Consider the following 18750-nt stretch of genomic DNA (forward strand, 5'->3'; position numbering starts at 1 on the left):
TATTTAAAAGAAATAGATTTGCAGTTTTTCAGCTGATAAACAAAAAAACTCATGTTGCAAACTTTATAAGAATTGATCATCATGAACTCTGTTCTTGAAACAGTCCTATATGAATGACTGAATCGGCACAGTTTCCAAGGGGTTTATTATATATTCAGAGAAAGAAATCTTTGATCCCCAGCCTGAAACTCTTCATTCACTGTCAGACTTCATGAAGAACAAACGTTATCGACCGTTTCCATGGAAACTGGGTCAATAACTCAGGTTTGTCTTCATGATTTCGTCTGTTTCTGACTTCCTCTTCCTCACTTCACCACATGCAGTAGTTCCCCGAAGCCTCTGTAGGACACCGTGTTCCCTCCACACTCCTGTAGAGCTCCACTTCCTGTCTCGTGGCGCCGACTCCCTCCTGACGCCTCTCTTTGCTTCCTGTGCCTTCAGTGTTCGACCAACTAGACCTGGTCACGTATGAGGAGGTGGTGAAACTTCCGGCCTTCAAGAGGAAAACCTTGGTGTTGTTAGGTGAGTGGCGGCTTTAACGCGCTGCAGACGTGTTCACAGCTGTTCTACTGATATCTGGAGCAGAAACCACTGATTTACTCAACAATGGTTCAAGTGGAAATGCAGTGTTTTTTTTCTACTGTCGTTCTAGAGAAGTGTTGCGTTTACGCCACAACATTTTGAAAAATTTGCACAGGAACGATGTGGTTAGCAGTGGCAGACGTCATTCAGCCTGGTTCTTTCTAGAATAATACTCGAGTCAAAAACAGCACGCTTCTGTTGAAAGACTGCTAAACCAGGTGAGAGGAGTTAGCATGGACGCTAACACTGGGGAAGCAAGACGGCGTCTTCTCGTTTCTCTGAACTATGATCCTAATTTCTTCAAACACCAAGCCAGAGACGTGATTGTGTTACAAGTTTAGTCAGAATGCAACAAGCTGATTTACTGAAATGTCCTGTTTCAGACGACTCTCTCCTCGTTTTACGGTTCGAAGCTAACGCTAGCTTCATCATTTGGACAGATCGTCTATGAAAGTGGAAGGAAGGTGCTTTTTGTAATCAATTAGCCATCGTGAGCCTCTGAGTGGGTCCACACAGGAAAGCACAGGAATCTGCTGACACACTGTTTTCTGCTCCTGATATCTCTAGAAAAAGTGCAGTTTGCTAGTTCGGTTGTATTCCGAGGTAAATGGTGAAACACGGTTAAAATATCAGATGAAAGCCAGCCGTTCTCCACTGAACCCGCCCTTTGTGTGTGTGTGTGTGTTAGGGGCTCATGGCGTGGGAAGAAGACACATCAAGAACACCCTCATTACCAAAAACCCAGACCGGTTCGCCTACCCGATCCCACGTGAGTCCAAACCGCGGGCGGCCGTCTCGTCCTGCCGGGTTTCGTCTCTGAACTCTGAATTCTCCTCCGACGTCCCGCAGACACGACCAGACCCCCGAAGAAGGACGAGGAGAACGGCAAGAACTACTACTTCGTGTCTCACGACCAAATGATGCAGGACATCAGCAACAACGAGTACCTGGAGTACGGCAGCCACGAGGACGCCATGTACGGGACGCGGCTGGAGACCCTCCGGAAGATCCACCAGCAGGGACTCGTGGCCATCCTGGACATCGAACCTCAGGTGGGCGCTCCCGTCCGTACGGCCGGGCGGCGGCGCGCGCGGCTTTTCGACGCTAACGCTGGCTCTCCACCAGGCCCTGAAGGTCCTGCGGACGGCGGAGTTCGCCCCGTACGTCGTCTTCATCGCCGCGCCGACGATCACGCCGGGAATCAGCGAGGTAGGACGCCGCGGGCTCCAGCTCCATGAGTCATTTAGCCGTTTGGGTTAGCGTGGGTGAGGTTTGGATGCATGAGGCCTTTTTGATCCGCTGGAGCGAATCCTCACCCTCGTCAGTCACATGGGTCATAAATGTTTGTTTTTTTCACCTCTTCCTTCCTGATGCGTGTTTTGGCCGAATCACATCGAGTCCTTTTCTAAAACCCCGTTTACACCATGCCTTCAAGTGAAAATGAAAACTACTAAAGTTTTGGTGTCAGATTGCGCAACGCCGGCACTTGGAGTCTGAAAGCACAACTTTCTGAAACAGTGGAACTTTCAGAAAATTCTGACTGGAAATTGGAGGAAAAAATGCAACTTTTTGAAAATGAAGCTACTCCGTGTGTCTCTATGGAAACGGGAAACACGGCCATAGTAAGAAGTTGTTTTCCTCCAGAATATCATGACTCTCATCCAGATTCTCCTGGTCCTGGTTCCAGTCCAGATTTTTCTGGACTTGGTCACCATAGTAACAGTCCGCCTTGCTGTTCTATCCATTTTCTCCCATTGTTAATGTGTAGAGTTAGAGATGGACTATATATATATATATATATATATATATATATATATATATATATATATATATATATATATATATATATATATATATATAAATATATATATATATATATGTGTGTGTGTGTGTGTGTGTGTGTGTATATGTATATGTATATACATATACATATACACACACACATATATACATATGTATATATGTGTATATATATATATATATATATATAATATATATGTACATGTATAATCTTGAAGTTTTAGAAAATAGAAACTTATTGCTTTTTCATTTTCACTGTTTATCTGGTTTTCAGTTTCCTGAATCATCATAGAAACCTGTTTTTTAAACTCACATCAATACCGATAAATATCGGCTAGCAGCCAAAACCACAATATTAAAATCGATACTGATCAGAATGTTCATATCTGTGCATCCCTATTTCTCGTGTGTTATATTTTCTGCGTGCTCGTGTGTGTGGTTTCATGACTAAACCAACCCACAGCGCCAACTCCTGGACCAACATGACAGCTACATCGTTTCCATAGAAACGGACCATTTTCAAAGCGTTGCCGCAGAAACGTCAAACCTTTCCTGAAATGATGCATTTTCACTTGAAACGCTGTCGTGTAAAATGTTTGTGAGGCACACGGCGTGCACGGCGCGTGCACGGCGCGTGCACGGCGCGTGCACGCGGCCCTGCACCTCCCCCTCCGTCTGCTCGTCTCCGTTCTTTTCCTCCTCTCACTCCTCTCTGCACTCCTTTATCTCTGCATGCTGCATGCGTTTGTTTCGTTCACCCTCAGATGCCCAAGTGGTGTCGAACGCTGCCAGTAAGTAAAAACCGGGCGTGACTGTGTGTGTGTGTGTGTGTGTGTGTGTGTGCGTGCGTGCGTGCGTGCGTGTGCGTTTTTTAGTGCTTCCTTCCATGATTTTCGTCCTCTGTTGAGTGGAACCAGTTTTTTCCACACACTTTTTTAACCTTTCATCAGGCAGGGAAACATATTTTCCTTTATTCCAAAGATAAATTGACAAAAAAAAAACAAAAAAACACTAAAATGTACTTATTCAGAATCATTTTAGGTTTTTTTTCCTCTAATAAAATAAAATCTCGTGTCGTTTAGCTCCCTCAGATTTTGGAAAGCTTCTCCCTTTCCTCGTTAGTGACTCGAGTTGATGGAGTTCTCTTAAAAATAGGAGAAAATGTGCACAAACTCAGCTTTAACATCAGGAATATTGATTGAAAACTAACTCAGGTGATTTTTTAAAGCTTGGCGGTGATATTTAAGTGTATTTTTTAATTTAAAATGCTACATTGTGTGGTATGACAGTCATCCTCACCGAGAGATTTGTTTTCTGGATCAAAGTTTGTTCTATTAAAATGTATTATTTACAGATTATTTCATAAAGCTTGAAAATTTTTAAGCATTGTTTGCATTTGCATCATGATTCTATGAATGATTGGATTAACAGTATATCGTGGGTCCTGCATGGCCCCGTCATGATGGGATCAGCTGCTGTTCTCGCCGACAGTGTCCATGTTGTCCCTGATCCCCGGTTCTCTGCCTCATCGCCTTCAGGACGAGTCTCTGCAGCGGCTGCAGAAAGAGTCGGAGATCCTGCAGAAGACGTACGCCCACTACTTCGACCAGACGCTCATCAACAACGAGATCGACGAGACCATCAGGCACCTGGAGGAGGCCATCGACCTGGTGTGCACCACCAGCCAGTGGGTTCCCGTGTCCTGGGTCTACTGACCCGCCCCACCAGCCAAACCCCCGGAACCCCGGAACCCCCAGCGCCACATCCAGAACACCAGGAAGTCACCACGAACTGATGGAAGAACTTTTACACTGACCGAAGACACCCTCAGCGAACTGTGAACGCAACCACAGCATTCAACCGAAATCCTCCAAACCACTGGTTCCCAACCTCCAAACCTGGTTCCCAACCTCCAAACCTGGTTCTCAACCTCCAAACCTGGTTCTCAACCTGCAACCCTGGTCCCCAGTCTCCAAACCACTGGTTCTCAACCTTCAGCCCTGGCTCACAAATTTCAAACCTGGTTCCCAACCTTCGACCTTGGTTCTAAACCTTCAGTCTTTGTTTTCAGCCTTCAGCCCTGGTTGCTAAAATTGAACCTTGTTCCAGACCTTGAACCTTGATCCAAATGTGGAACCTTGGTTCTAAACCTTGAAGCTTGGTTGTAAACCTTGGATTGGCTCTATGGGTTCGATCATTTTCGTTAGTCTGATGTTATTGTGATTAGATTTGCACGATTGCAGACAGAGGTAAGAGAACAGACGCGGAACCTTCCCCATCATGTGAATGTGTGTGTTGGTGGAAGTGTGTTTACACACTCGGAGGATCCTTTGAAGCCATTTTGGGGCGTCTCCATGAACCCTGCAGGTTGGGAACCACTGGTCCAAACTGTCAGAAGCCAATTATCAGACTCTTTGCAGACGACTTAGTCATAGTATTGTAAAAAAAAAAATTAAAAAAGAAGAAGAAGCAGAGTTAATAAAAAGTGAATATTGTCATGTCCGTACTCGCTAGGAGGCAACATTTTTGTAGATGTTTGTTTTAAAGAGACAGTCCAGTGTCCCGTCCCGCTCCGACTCATCGTGGTCCCGTTGGTTGTTGTAAACCTGTAGAAAGACGACGTCAGTGCCAGTTCTGTCCGCCGGACCGAAGAAAAGCACACAAACACACTGCGGTGTCTCCTCCCGCCATCGACCCGTCCCCCCGGACCCGCCCGGGACTGTCTCTTCCAAATGAATCCACCGGGTTGTTCTTTTTTTGTTTCGTTTTGTTTGTTTTTTTAATTTTAGAGATTTGAATGAGGTTCTCATGCATGTGGACATTTGCGAGCTTCCATGCTGTCAGTCAGTGTTTCCCGTGTCTCTCTCTGTAAACCCCCCACAGAAAAGACGACAACTGTCAATAAATATCTATATATTAGAAGAAAAAAGAGGAAAACATTCCAGATGATGGCGGGATGTGTGTGTGTGTGTGTGTGTGTGTGTGTGTGTGTGTGTGTGTGTGTGTGTGGGAGGGGGCGTTGACGGGACACCTATGCACATGCCTTCGCATCTCGGTTTCTGAGCCACAGACTTGTGGAACGTCCGGCCATGTTCGTGCTGTGTGTTTATTAAAAGCGAGACGTTAACGCCGTCTTCTGGATTCGTCGCACAGAGTGAAGAAAAAAAGAACAAAAGCAATGCTCCTTTCAGGAATGTGTCACGTCGCGGAGTGTTTCGTGGATTTTGGCGTTGAAACTGTTGTGCGTTTTCCTGTCTGCACGGACGAGGAGGAGCGTGACGGACTGTAGCGCCCCCTCCTGGAAATGACTCTGACATGGAAAGAAAGAGGTTTTTTTTTTAAATATATTTCCTTTATTGTGTTGGAAAAACGAAAACCTGCGAGTGGCTCCTCATTTCCTTCCTTTCAGTGTGGAGAGTTTGCATGTTCTTCCAGTGCGTGATTGAACGAGGCCTCGTTTACGCCGCCGCGTTTTCGAGGGAAAACACTAAACTTTAGAAGTACACAATTGTTTTGAAAATGGCTCCCAAGGGGGGATTTTTGGAAAACACTGACTGTCTCCATGGAAATGGGAAAAATTCATGGCCTGGCAGCGGAGCTAAGCCGTTTCCATGGAAACATTTTTTTCTCAAAATGTAGCCGTGTAAACAGAAAACTTTTCCCTGCGTTTTCACTTCAGACGTCATGTACAGTAAACCAGGTCTCGCCACTGTGTGTGTGTGTGTGTGTGTGATACACTGATTTCACATGCAGGAATGTTTTTTTTCTCTGTTCACCATGGATTTATTCAGCGAACCACCTGCTGCTTTATTTTACACAACCAGTTTTATATTTATTTTTACACATTTATCTCAGAATCTAAAAGAGTGACTTCCTCCAAGCTGCAGGATCTCAGGTAAAATCTGCTCTGATGTTTTATTTAAGAGCATTTTGGAGAAAATAATTCCACAGGTTTTCACAGCTTTTTCTGCCTCGAGGACACAAATGAAGCTAAAAATAAACTAAATCTCAATTTGAAGTGTGCCTTTAAGGCCTGTTCCCTGGAGGAGGATGTACAGAAGAGGAGGAGGCCAGACGGAGAACTGTGGACGTGTGCAGAGCGGTGAGATGAGCCACGTTCTGCATGTTTTCCTGGAGGTCAGGAAACCGTCACCTCCACCTGGATTTGGGGTCACATGACGAAACGTGCACAGTTCCCAAAGCACACGGGGTGGGTTTCTCATTTCACCAAACAGACTGAATGGAAGTGAAAGAGAGAACCTGGACAGGCGGACCAGCTCCGAGTCGACCCCCGGCCGCATTCTGACGGTTCAATCAGTGCAAGTGAGCGATTAGGGCTCGAACAGCGTGTTTCACTGTTGCGTAATCCCAAAGCATTAACATCTGAACAACAGCACACCTTCAGCAGAGGACACGCCGGGGCGGTGTGTTTTCACGAAGATGGGTTTTCAGCCATGCAAAAGGTAGACGCATCAACAGCAGCTGGAGGACAGGAGCAAGTGAACTGTCCCACAAGAAGAGTGAGAGGCTGAAAAACAACTTTTGGATGACTTTTAACTGCCTGCTTCAAACAGGATAGTCTCATAATGCACACTGATTCAGGACGACAAAGATCTTTTCATGGAATCATTAAACCTGAAGTTTCTGGACTTTCTCCTCCAGTTTTTAAAGGACTGGGTCAATAAAGACGTGACAGACGGGATCTGTTGGTGTCGTTTCAGATTAAACACTTAGATTAAACACTAAAGTGCTCTTGAGTCTGTCTCCGTGGAAACAGGTGAAAACATTTCTGAAACACACCACAGCCGTCAGAAACCGTCGTTCTGCACATGCTCAGTAGAAGAACCATGTAAGAACCGTGGGTTCCTCCAGAGTGTCAGGACTTCCAGTCCAGATTCTCCTGGTCCTGCTCCTGGTTCCAGTCCAGATTCTCCTGGTCCTGGTCCTGGTTCCAGTCCAGATTCTCCTGGTCCTGGTCCTGGTCCTGGTTCCAGTCCAGATTCTCCTGGACTTGTTAGCTTTATAGAGAGTCACCGTAATAACAATCCAAAGGAATAATATTAAATAGGTTTTCTTCTTACTAATTCTTTTCATTTATGTGAAACACAAAGTGACGACTCTTCCATATTGCATATTTAATTGGATGTCTGAGTTTTTTTTTCCCTTTCTTTTTCTGATTTTTCAATTTATTTATTTATTTATTTACGTTTCTTACTTTGTTACCATGGTACTGTCTTGTTTTAGCCAATGAATGGCGTGATGATAGCGTCAACTATTGGTCCTCTGACATGTCCATCACGCTGGAGAAATGCTTGCGTCTCGCCGTCAAGCGGCTCGTAGGAGCAGCAGAGCAGGTAGGACGGTCTGGCGCATGAGCGTTTTCAAAAAGCGAATAACAGACGTTTGGCTTCGACTTTTTCGAGAAAATCGTCCATGATACCTTTAAAACAATCTCTGATGGACAATAATGAACGTGACTGATATCTGAATGTGCACACAACAGTTATAGAATATGTTCAAGACAACTTGGATTAGAGTTTGACTTTTTATTGTCTACTCATCTCAACAACTGTTGACAATAATATAGTGTGAAACAAAATGAGAGTCAGGAATCAGTGCTGCGTCCACTAGTGTTTGGTCTTGATAGTGACCCCAAAAACTCCCCTTCCCCAAAAAATAATAATAACGAAATAAAATTGATAAAATCCTTCATTTCTTTCCAGGAAAGTGGAACCGTCCCGTCAGCAGGAGCGGTGGAGGAGGAGGGATGACGGCCGCCAGCAGCGCCTCAGTCCGGCTCTTAATCCCACATTAACGGGCCAACAGGCCGCCGTGCAGATTAACCGCCCTTCCTCACCAAAATGGGTCAAATCCCGGCCGGCCGAGGCTGAGAGGAGTCGCTGAGCAGGCACGTCAAAAGTTCAGCAGCACTTCTTTCCTTTTATTCCTCCTAAAAAATAAACCTGATGAAAAAAATCCCAAATCAGGTGGACGACCAGCGGTTTGAAGACTGCTCAACACGCTCCGAGGGGACGGAAGCCAACTTCTTGACCCCTGAAGCCTCGTCTTCACCCCCCCCTCGTTTCCTGACATATGGCGATCACACCCCGCCCCTCCCCCCATGGAGGGGGCCCCGGCCATCAGTCCGTCCATAGGAGGCGAGGAGAAAGTCCCTGCATGGCGCCGCAGCACGGCATGCAGTAAGAAGATTAATGCATTTACGGGAAAGCTGCAGGGACGTACAGAGGCGAGCGGAGACGAGGGGACAGGACATCTGTGGAGGGAGATAACGCCACCGTCTCTGATCTCCCGCAACTTTACACACATGTGAATCAAAGGACAGAACTCATAACGTGACGCAGGCGAGGTTACGTAACGTAACGTTCAAAATTCAACATTATGCAAGAAAAAAATGCATGTGAGCACAAACATCTCATCACCAGAACTGAACCTGCACTCAGTGGAAATGACCTCTCTATAAATAGCAGTGATCAAAGGTTCCCAGCATCTTGGTTTTTTGAAGTGAATCCTCGTACGCTGATACATTCAGCCTGATGTTTCACTCTGAAACATTACAGTGAAGCCAAACCCCGGCCAACACTCTCACCGCTCTATGAAAGCAGAGGCAGGTTTTTAAAGGTTCCTGTAGATTCTAGAACAGACCTGAACGTCGTCCGGACCCCAGCCACCCGCCAAAAATGAAAAATACTAACCTCAACACAACACAGCCTCTCTTGGTGGCACACCGGATCAACTGGTGGACTTGAGTTTGGCCAAATCTGAAGGACGTAAAAATAACGTCTGGAGTCGCGATGAGTTACGACAACATTTCATGTAAAAGTACAAAGTTTCAGTGTTTATGTGAGAGAAACGTTTCTCATTTACACGACAGCATTTATGAAAGCAATATCCGTTTAAACAGGACCGGCAGAAACTCTGAAAACGGTGTAGTTAACATGCCGGGCCACAGGTTGGCGCTGTTGTTTGTTTTTCTAATGAAAAACCCGCTGCAGTTAATGCAGTCTGAACATTAACAATGGAGAACACCGACAGTAGTCTGGACCGTCCGTAAGGACTGGGACCAGGACCAGGATCTGGGACCAGGACCAGGAGGATATGGACTGGGAAGTTCTCCTCTAGTCTTTTTCTCTTCAAGGAGTTGTGTTTCCAGTGACTCTGAGCGCCGTTGTGGTGTAAACACATCCCGAACTTGTTCTGAAAGTTTTCTGTTCCCCCACCGACGGTGTGAACGGGGCCTTGCTGAAGCTGTTCTTAAAAGAACTCTGAACTCCGATCAAGAATTATACTCTGACTCATCGTCACCAAAATGCTTTTGATCGAGAGACATTCGTATTTAAGAGGTGACAATCCAAGTTTTGAATAAATCTGCCTCGGTCCAGGAAAGTGTTCTGGGCTCTGAAGCAAATCTGACTGGGACCATGTGGGAGCAGGAAAACCAGAACGTCCTGTTTGGTCCAGTAGGAACTGAACACTGTGCTGTACACCTGGTCCTACACCTGGTCCTACACCTGGTCCTACACCTGGTCCTGCACCTGGTCCTACACCTGGTCCTACACCTGGTCCTGCACCTGGTCCTACACCTGGTCCTGCACCTGGTCCTGCACCTGGTCCTGCACCTGGTCCTGCACCTGGTCCGAACCGACCTCACACTGTGACCTTTGTGTGTACGTGAATGAAAGATGTTTATTCTGTGTTTTTCAGTTGATCTCTTGCTTCGTCTCTTCACTCGTTCAGCTCTCCAGGAGAGCCAGATGTCAAATCACAGAACAGGAGCAGCCTTGGAAATGGGACAGTGTTCGGCTCGGTTCTGTCACACCACAGTCCCTTCCTCCACAGCCAGAGGATTTGAACTCGGTCTCCCACACTCAGGGTCCAGACTTGACCCGGCGCACCGCCGGATCCGTAACGCCACAAACCACAGGTCTTCACTTCCTGTTTGAGCGACACTATGGCGAATATAACGGGGAAATAATGAATAAGATGTGGAGGAAACACTCCAGAGGCGCCGTCACAGACAGGAATGGCGCCAGTCTTTCCGGACTGATCAGTTCACTTTGACACGTTTGAATTTCTGCAGAAAAAAACTCCCAGAATCCTACATTTGGCAGGGCAGACTGACTCATGCGGTGAAGAGCATTCCTTCACTGCTCGGATAAACGCCGCCTTCCGTCTCTTCGGCCGTTTGAAAAGCTCCTTCTGGGCCTCAGGTCAGGAGGAGAACCTGGACTCCGCGGGCCTCACGTGCACAACAGACGGAGGAGACGGTCCGGCTGGCCGAGGAGAGCCCAGACCATCCAGAAGAGGGCGAGGCGGCAGAGCGAGGGTCCGGCCGGCGGCCCCCCGGCCCCGCCGGACAGCTGCCCCTCCTGCGGGTCCAGCAGGGTCCCGTTGCGCAGGCTCTCCGTCCCGTTGCCCATCTCCTCGCGGAGCTCCTGCTGCAGCAGCTTGGAGATGAGGCTGTTGAAGCGGTTCTCCGTGGTGGAGGCCACCTCCGAGGAGGCCGTGGTCAGGTTCAGCTCCCCGGGGTCCACGCACGTGCCGTTCACCTTGGCGAAGACCACCTCCCCGAGGTCCAGTCCGGCCACGGAGGACGGCGACGCGCAGGGGATGTCCCGCACCAGCCGGTAGCTCTCCATCCACTCCTTCAGCCACTCCAGCGAACAGTCGCACTCCCAGGGGTTCCTGAAGAGGTACAGCCGGCCCAGGAAGTAGACGGGCTGGAAGACGGGGAAGGGCAGCGTGGTCAGGTTGTTGCTGTTCAGGTGCAGCGTGATCAGGCTGGTCAGGTTCTCGAAGGTGCCCTCCTCGATGTACAGCAGCTGGTTCCGGTCCAGGTACAGGACCTCCAGCTCCACCAGGTCGCTGAACCAGGTCCTGGACACGTTGGTCAGCTGGTTGCCGCCCAGGTTGAGCATCTTGAGGCGGACGAGGCCTTTGAAGGCGAGCCGGGGAAGATCGGACAGCAGGTTGTCGTTGAGGTAGAAGTTCTCCAGCCGCACCAGGTCCTGGAAGGCCTGGTCGTGGATCACGTTGATGCGGTTCTCCTGCAGGTTCAGGTACCTGCAGAGACGTTCCGGGCAGAACGCAGAGTGAATATTTGGAGATAATTTCCTCAAAATCTGCAAAAACGCATGTATGAACCCAAACCACGTCAGTGTTGGGGCAGCAGTCATATTTACCCAACCAGTGGTTTCCACATCTGTACAAGCTAGGAGAAGCTAACCTGTTAGCACCACTTCATTGACTTTTAGCCCGAGACTCTGTTCACACAACGTTCCAACTGAGAATGTTTCGTTTTTTGTTTCAGGTTCAGGTTTTCTCGGTATCGTTTTGAAGACACCGTGGTGCGACCGGGTCCAGGGACTCACCGGAGGCTGCCCAGGCCCAGCAGGGAGTTGTAGGCCACCGCCTCGATCTTGTTCCTCTCCAGGTAGATGTGGGTCAGGTTCTCCATGCCCCGGATGGCCCCGGGGATCCTCCTGAAGTTGTTCTGGAAGCAGAGCAGCTCCTTCAGCGCCGTCTGCTCGATGAAGATGCGGTCGGGGATGCTGAAGAGGTTGCAGTCCGACAGATCCAGGCGCACCAGCTTCTTCAGGCCCGTGAACGTGCGCGTGTGCAGGTAGCTGATGTACTCGTTGTGCGCCATCTTCAGCTCCACCAGGTTGGCGAGACCCTGCAGGGCGGAGGAGACGTCAGAAGACTGCAGACAGACTCAGGGTCTGACTGTGTGTCCATCCAGACCTCCGAGTCCTTCAGGGACAAATAACGATGTATGAACTGGAAACTGACAAACACACAAATAAACAAGACTCAAGAGGTTTTTCTCTTTAATTTCATGTGGAAAATAATATTTTTGCTGTCATGTTTGATGCTGTTTTTCCACATTTTACCAGGCTCACCACTGATAAATAATCCTTTAGTCTTCTGACAGTAGCTTCACATTGACAAATACCACAGGAAAAGATCTTTTCTCAAACTAAATTTCAATAAGTCACTCAATTCTGTATCATAATTCAGAGAGTTTGGTGGTTTAGTTCGTGATAAATGGCAAAAATGCAGTTATGTGCTTTATTTTGAAAATACGGTCTTTCATAGTAAAAAAAACAAAAAAAACATGCTCAAATAAGATATCAACAGCGATAGTTCTAGAGACCTTCATCCTCGGACTATATGTGTGTTTGTCACAAACCAAGTTGTCTCCTGTCTCAACAGAAATGAATACAGTGCAGCAGAAGAGGGTCCTCATCCAATATGGCCGCCTTGCTAAACACGCTCAAGCAGTCAAAGGACTGTCTGCTTCTGCATGGCGGTGTCTGCACTGGTATCATTAAAATCCCGAAAACTGAGAGGGAGTTAATCAGGTTACCTTGAAAACATTCTGTGTTGGAATTTTAAAGAAAATGTGCTGTTTTAATTATTAAACCATTTTCAGAAGTTCTATGTCCTGTAATTAATTCTTCAAAACCAACAAATGGAAGTTTTTTGGACATCATCCTCTGGAGAGCAGCTGTCGGTCGCAGCGTTCCGGCTGATTTCTCATCACTGATCTGGAGAAGCTGAGATCCGTCGGGATCAGAGAAGAGTTCTCAGCTCGTGCTGACTTCCCTGAAACCCTTTTTACACGGGGAATTAGTAGCTAAATGTTGAGGCTAAATGTGAATTTTAGGCTTTTTTAAAAAATGTTTTACCTTCTGTAGAATCATCGACTACTCTGAATTCAAATTTTTCACCAAGAGTGAAAAAGAGACATGAGCATCTCGGCTACAGATCCTTTTCTAAAACTTTCCAGCCATTAAGGTTGTCCATGCTGTTTCCCTCCATATCTGAAACTCTGGCCTTAAGCCAGGAGAAAGTGATTGTTGGTGCGTGTTTGTTGGTGCACGTTAAAAGCCTGGACCTTGAAGGCTCCGGGGGTGATGAAGGAGATGTTGTTGTGGTCCAGAGAGAGGGACTTGAGGGAGGGCAGGGTCCCGAAGGCCCTCTCCGACAGGAACTTGAGCCGGTTCTTGTCCAGGTTGATGGCGGACGCCTCGCAGGGGAACTCTTTGGGCAGCTCAGCCATGGCGGAGCGGTCGCAGAGCACGCTGCAGCTCTTCTCCTGGGTGCAGGAGCAGGACGCCGGGCAGGCCCGGACGCAGGCCCACCGGGCCAGCGCCGCCGCCGGCAGCAGGCACAGCAGGGACACTGCCGGGACGCAACAGCAGAGGGGAAATCACCGAGGTGCACCAGCAAGCGAAAACCACCAACACAGAAACCAACTGAGAGGGGAAGCTCCTTCAACACACTGGCTGAAAGTTTTGATTAACATCCATCCGTCCTCCACGCCTGCTTCATCCTGAGTTTATCTGAAAGATTCACATGAACATTCACACGTATGAGTCAGTTCACGGTCCCAGACATCATAGAGACCCTGAACGGACTCAACCTGAACCACCTCGACACAAACCATCACTGTTAACCACTACACCACCGGGCCACGGAAATCACTACTGTAACTTCAGTTTTCCTTCAATTTGATTAAAGACGTTAAAGCGATACTTCAACATTTTGGCAAATTGGCCCATTTAGGGCAATTCCCTAGTCATTTAGAACAGCCTACTTACTTTTTTTGTGAGGGCGAGCTGTTGTTTATTCAGCGGTGGGTCCGAGGAGAGCTTCACGGCGGACATAATGGAAGTGGACGGTACAGTTGCTTCCCTCGTCAAACTCATCAAATACACAATCCAACAACCCCAAAACACTCTGGTGGACACGTTATAATCTGCACATTCACTACGCTGTGAAATATTAATGCAAAATTCCGAGATTGAGTGGTTTTTGCGAAGATTGCTAAGACGGAACTACTTACTAAATATGGCGTCTGGGCGTAGTGATTTCAAAAGAAAAAGTAGTTCCCAGTGTTTGCTTCAGTGTCGTAACGCTACAATATTATTTGTAGGTGTTTCACAGCGTAGTGAATGTGCAGATTATAACGTGTCCACCCGAGTGTTTTTGGGGTTGTTGGATTGTGTATTTGATGAGTTTGACGAGGGAAGCAACTGTACCGTCCACTTCCATTATGTCCGCCGTGAAGCTCTCCTCAGACCCACCGCTGAATAAACAACAGCTCGCCCTCACAAAAAAAGTAAGTAGGCTGTTCTAAATGACTAGGGAATTGCCCTAGATGGGCCAATTTGCCAAAATGTTGAAGTATCGCTTTAAGCTGTTGGCATCATATTGGGAGGTCAGGGAAGTTTTGATAGATGGTGATGATGATCGATGGTGGAACACCTGGCGGAGAACCTCAGCACCGCAGACACTGTTGGTATTTTTAAAGGAAGGTTAAAAAGACACCTTTTCAATCAGGCTTCTAACTGTTCATCTACAGTTTTCTTTCTTTGGACTGGTGGATTGGTGGTGTCTCCCATAATCCTCAGCGCCATGTCTCAATAAACGATGAAAGTGGGAGTGTGTGTGTGTGTGTGTGTGTGTGTGTGTGTGTGTGTGTGTGTGTGTGTGTGTGTGTGTGTGTGTTCTCGTATTTCTATCCTTGTTGGGGCCAAATGTCCCCACAAGGATAGCAAAACGTGGAACGACGTGCCTTGTGGGGACCTTTTTCCGGTCCTAAGTAGGAAAAACAGTGTTTTCTTGACCATGTTGTTGTTACTGAAAAAAGTAAAAGTGCAAAAACATTTCTTTAGGGTTAGGCTTTGTTGTGGTGTGGGTTAGGGTTAGGGTAAGGGTCAGGGTTAGGGGCTAGACATGAATGGGAGTCAATGGACGGTCCCCACAAGGATAGAAATACGAGACTGCGCGTGTGTGTGTGTGTGTGTGTGTGTGTGTGCTTGGATGCCTGACAAAGAATTCTGGCTCATTGATTGGTCTAGACCGAAAGCGGAAGTCCCGCCCCAGTAGCCGGCTAGCGGCTAGCCATGAACAACCACAGCAAACAGTCTTCTGACCATCGATCAATCAGATACACAGCAGCGGAGGTTGTTTCTGTGTTACTGTAGCAGCTTTCTGCTGTCATACACTGACACCTAGTGGTCCAACATGGCAGATACTGAATGTTCTTATCTACATGTCGCCTGCTGGTATAAGTCACATGACAACCTAAAGCACTGCGTTGGACCGTTATTACCGTTACTGTCAACTCTAAAACTACCAAGTCCAGGAAAATCTGGACTGGAACCAGAACCAGAACCAGGAGAACCTGGCCTGGGAGTCATGAGACTCTGGAGGAAAACGCTGCTCTTACTGTCCCTCTACTGAGCATGTGCAGAACTGCGGTGATTCTGGAGCACAGCAGCTGCAGCAGTTTTGCGTTTTCCCTGGAAATCATGTAAACGGAGCCTGAGTCACGTTGAAACCCGCCGGCCGGCCTGCGTCTCGTCCAGCTGCTGCGAAACGATGATGTGATTAAGAAAGAACAGCTTACAGCAGAGATTAGCCCCACAACAATGGGTTATTGTCTGCGCCGGTGGGATTTCACCCCGCATCCAGTTCACATTCACTCCCCTTTCAGGAGTGCCTTTTAGCCTGATCAATCAGCTCCTGCGGGGCCGAGGTCGTCAGTACGGCGCAGACCTTTCTCCTCGCCATAAAAGCAAGCATGGGAGCGCCAGCGGGTGGTTTTCAGAGCGGAGGAAGTCAAACGGCGGATGAGAGCGGGGATTGAAACTGACCGGTGAAAGTGATGACAGTCATTACTGAAGTCTCTCATCTGGGACATTCCAGGATTAACGGCGGTCTGAAACGGCACAAAAAGAGACGGCAGCACTTAATGATCCACCGTCACCGACAACCGAAACGTCAAGAAACGTCGGTACTCGGTAGATCTGACGTGTGGCGTTCCTTCACACCGTCCGACAGCGGCGGAAAGCCGTCCTGCTTCTGGGAACATGCATTTGTGGGATGAATCAATGCAGTGGCGGCTCAGAGGCGGGAGCAGCAGGCTAGTCTGATTACGAGTTCGATTCCTGCAGCACACAGGTCTCCACTGTGCGTCCCTGAGCGTGACCCTTGACCCCCATGGGCTCAAATTTCCAGAAAGGGATGAAATGAAGTCTGATTGGTGGTTTATTCACCGACAGCAGCCTCAGATCAAACCAGCAGACCGCCGGCCGGCCTTCCCACTCTCCCAAAACTAAAACCCCGGTCTTGGTCCCAACGGGGGCGTCTTGGAGGACAGAGTCCGGTCCCGGACCGTGAGGATCCAGGAAGTCATTTCCAGTGGTAGCAGAGACTCGTCTGGATATTTCAGACTCCCGGAGGAGCTCGAGGAGTTTGTTGTTTTTACAGCAAAGATTCAGCAGAGCTCATCCCACAAATGCATGTTCTTTACACACATTGAGAAGAGACAGAGAGACAAGACTTCATAACAAGGAGAGAGATTCTGATGACTGGAGCCACAAAACATTTAACCTTTAAAGAAAAGAGTTCATGAAGTGTCTTTTGCATTCATTTCAATCTGAAATCTACCATGAACAACTGCTGTCAACTTTGGATGGAGTTTCTGTTTTGTGACTGTTTTAGTTTTGCTTTAGTTATTTCAGAACCTTTCATTCATGCATTTTGCTTTTTCTTTTTATTTAGGAGTCACATAAACATGACAAAAGGGCAACATTAAAAATCTGATCATCACATGTAATTCTGTGAAAGCTTCAAGCAGCCAGCTTAAGCGCAGCATGGCGGTGCGCTTCAGACCGCTGGGACATCCAATCCAGAAGATTTATTCCAAAAACAGCATCGTTACAGCAACAGAATAATCTACCGAATTCACATTTCCATGTAGTTCATTTCATATCGTGCACTAAGGCGTGTCTGGATCCCTGAAAGTCTGCAAGGTGCAAAGGTAAAACTCCCAGAATCCCCGGGAAATCAGACATACCTGCAGGTTTCTCCAGACAGTCGCATCCATTAGTGTCTGAAGTCTCGATCCCAACGTCCGCGAATGAGTCCATCCTGCTCAGCCGCACGTCCGAGGCGCCGGGCGGACGCTGCTGCCTCCAGCAGAGTGGGGGAATGGATGTGCTGCTGCTTTACTGTGTGTGTGTGTGTGTGTGTGTGTGTGTGTTTATGAATACACACACAAGCACATAAAAAAGCCATCTCTTAATGGCAGCCAAATCCCCTGGATGGAGAGGTGGAGGGAGGGCTGGAGATGGAGATGGGCGGTTGGCGGGATTACAGAAGTGAAGCGAATCTCTCAGATCAAACCGCAAAAGGCAGAGCGCTAACTTAGAAACACACAGATTACACACACACACACACACACACACTGGGTATTGAAGTTGGACATAAAACTTCTCAGATATGCAGATGCAGAGGTGGATTATGGGATCATGGGGCCATCAGCTGTGTGATCTGATGAGACGATCAATACCGCTGGTTAAATAAGAAGCTCCACACACCGATACCTTCAGCCACAACCCGACTTTAACGGCCCTGAAACCTTATTCTGCACATGGCACAGAAATTACACAAGCTTTTAATGGGTGTCACTGACTCAGCGGTTATGAAACCGACTCAGGACATTAGAAAACCATGTGACCTTTTTCAGGCGGGACATAAAAAAAAAAAAAAGACAAAGTGGGGTAAATGCAGTTTTCCTGCAGGACGGACGGGACAAACCCGCCGTGTTCGCGGCCTAAAAGGCTCCCGCAGATGGTTGAAGCACAGAACATCTGCAGAGGCGTGGAAATGCAGGTCAGGCCGCTGCTTTTTTCCGTTTCATCACGGCGGGTTTCACTCCTCGCTCAGCTCAGACTTCCCCTGTTCCCGACGCGACGAACAATGGGACAGATTAGAGTCGGGACAGCCCCCGGAATGTGGGTCGTCTGGCTCATTCGGATCACCTGTTCGTTAACCTGGTTCTCAGGAGTCCGAGCCGGCCCCACACCACCTCTTCCACTCCTTTATCCACCCACTCAATCGATCCAACCCGTCAACCACCCATTACTCTACACAACCACCCATCAAGCACTCAACTACTGCAGACAACCATCCATACATCCACTCAGCAGTCCATAAACCAGCAGATCTATCCACTAATCTGCAACGCAGTCCTTTAACTATTGAACCAATTTATGGAACAATCCATTAACCCGAGGCAGTGTTTACATCCACAGCAATCCGTTCACCAAACCATTCAATTCACCAGAACACGAAGCAGTCCCATCCGCACATTCACTCATCCATTCACCAATCCAACTGCTCTACACCGACACACATCCAAACCACGACACAGACCAACACAAAAAACTAGTTCTGTCAATTTTAATCGCGATTAATCCATTGAGGTCTGCCAATTAGGTCAAAGAAAAGAACTAGAGGATAATAGTGTTTTTTCCTGACATTGGGACTGAT

General features: G+C 47.8%; 2 protein-coding genes across 12 annotated transcripts in view; one reads left to right on the forward strand and one right to left on the reverse strand.

Moving 5' to 3' along the window:
• Positions 1–4824, forward strand: part of caska (calcium/calmodulin-dependent serine protein kinase a) — a 129440-nt gene extending 124616 nt beyond the window's left edge. For 6 of the 11 annotated variants that reach the window (XM_030111540.1, XM_030111550.1, XM_030111542.1 and 3 more), the window contains 5 exons: positions 442–522; positions 1271–1351; positions 1432–1634; positions 1708–1791; positions 3921–4824. In XM_030111540.1, coding sequence (XP_029967400.1) covers positions 442–522; positions 1271–1351; positions 1432–1634; positions 1708–1791; positions 3921–4097 — 626 coding nt within the window. In that variant the 3' untranslated portion in view covers positions 4098–4824. Of the gene's footprint in view, positions 1–441; positions 523–1270; positions 1352–1431; positions 1635–1707; positions 1792–3146; positions 3174–3920 lie in introns of all 11 variants that reach the window. The other 5 variants (XM_030111541.1, XM_030111551.1, XM_030111543.1 and 2 more) reach the window with 2 other exon arrangements.
• Positions 4825–10640: 5816 nt separating this feature from the next.
• On the reverse strand, positions 10641–16119 carry nyx (nyctalopin). The gene is made up of 4 exons (XM_030112146.1): positions 16068–16119; positions 13301–13587; positions 11772–12076; positions 10641–11463 (listed from the first exon to the last, which is right to left on the reverse strand). Exons 1-4 carry the CDS (start codon positions 16087–16089, stop codon positions 10641–10643), a joined length of 1437 nt encoding a protein of 478 aa, XP_029968006.1. The 5' UTR covers positions 16090–16119.
• Positions 16120–18750: the final 2631 nt, after the last annotated feature.

The sequence above is a fragment of the Salarias fasciatus genome, chromosome 16, assembly GCF_902148845.1.
Source record: "Salarias fasciatus chromosome 16, fSalaFa1.1, whole genome shotgun sequence".
NCBI lineage: Eukaryota > Metazoa > Chordata > Actinopteri > Blenniiformes > Blenniidae > Salarias > Salarias fasciatus.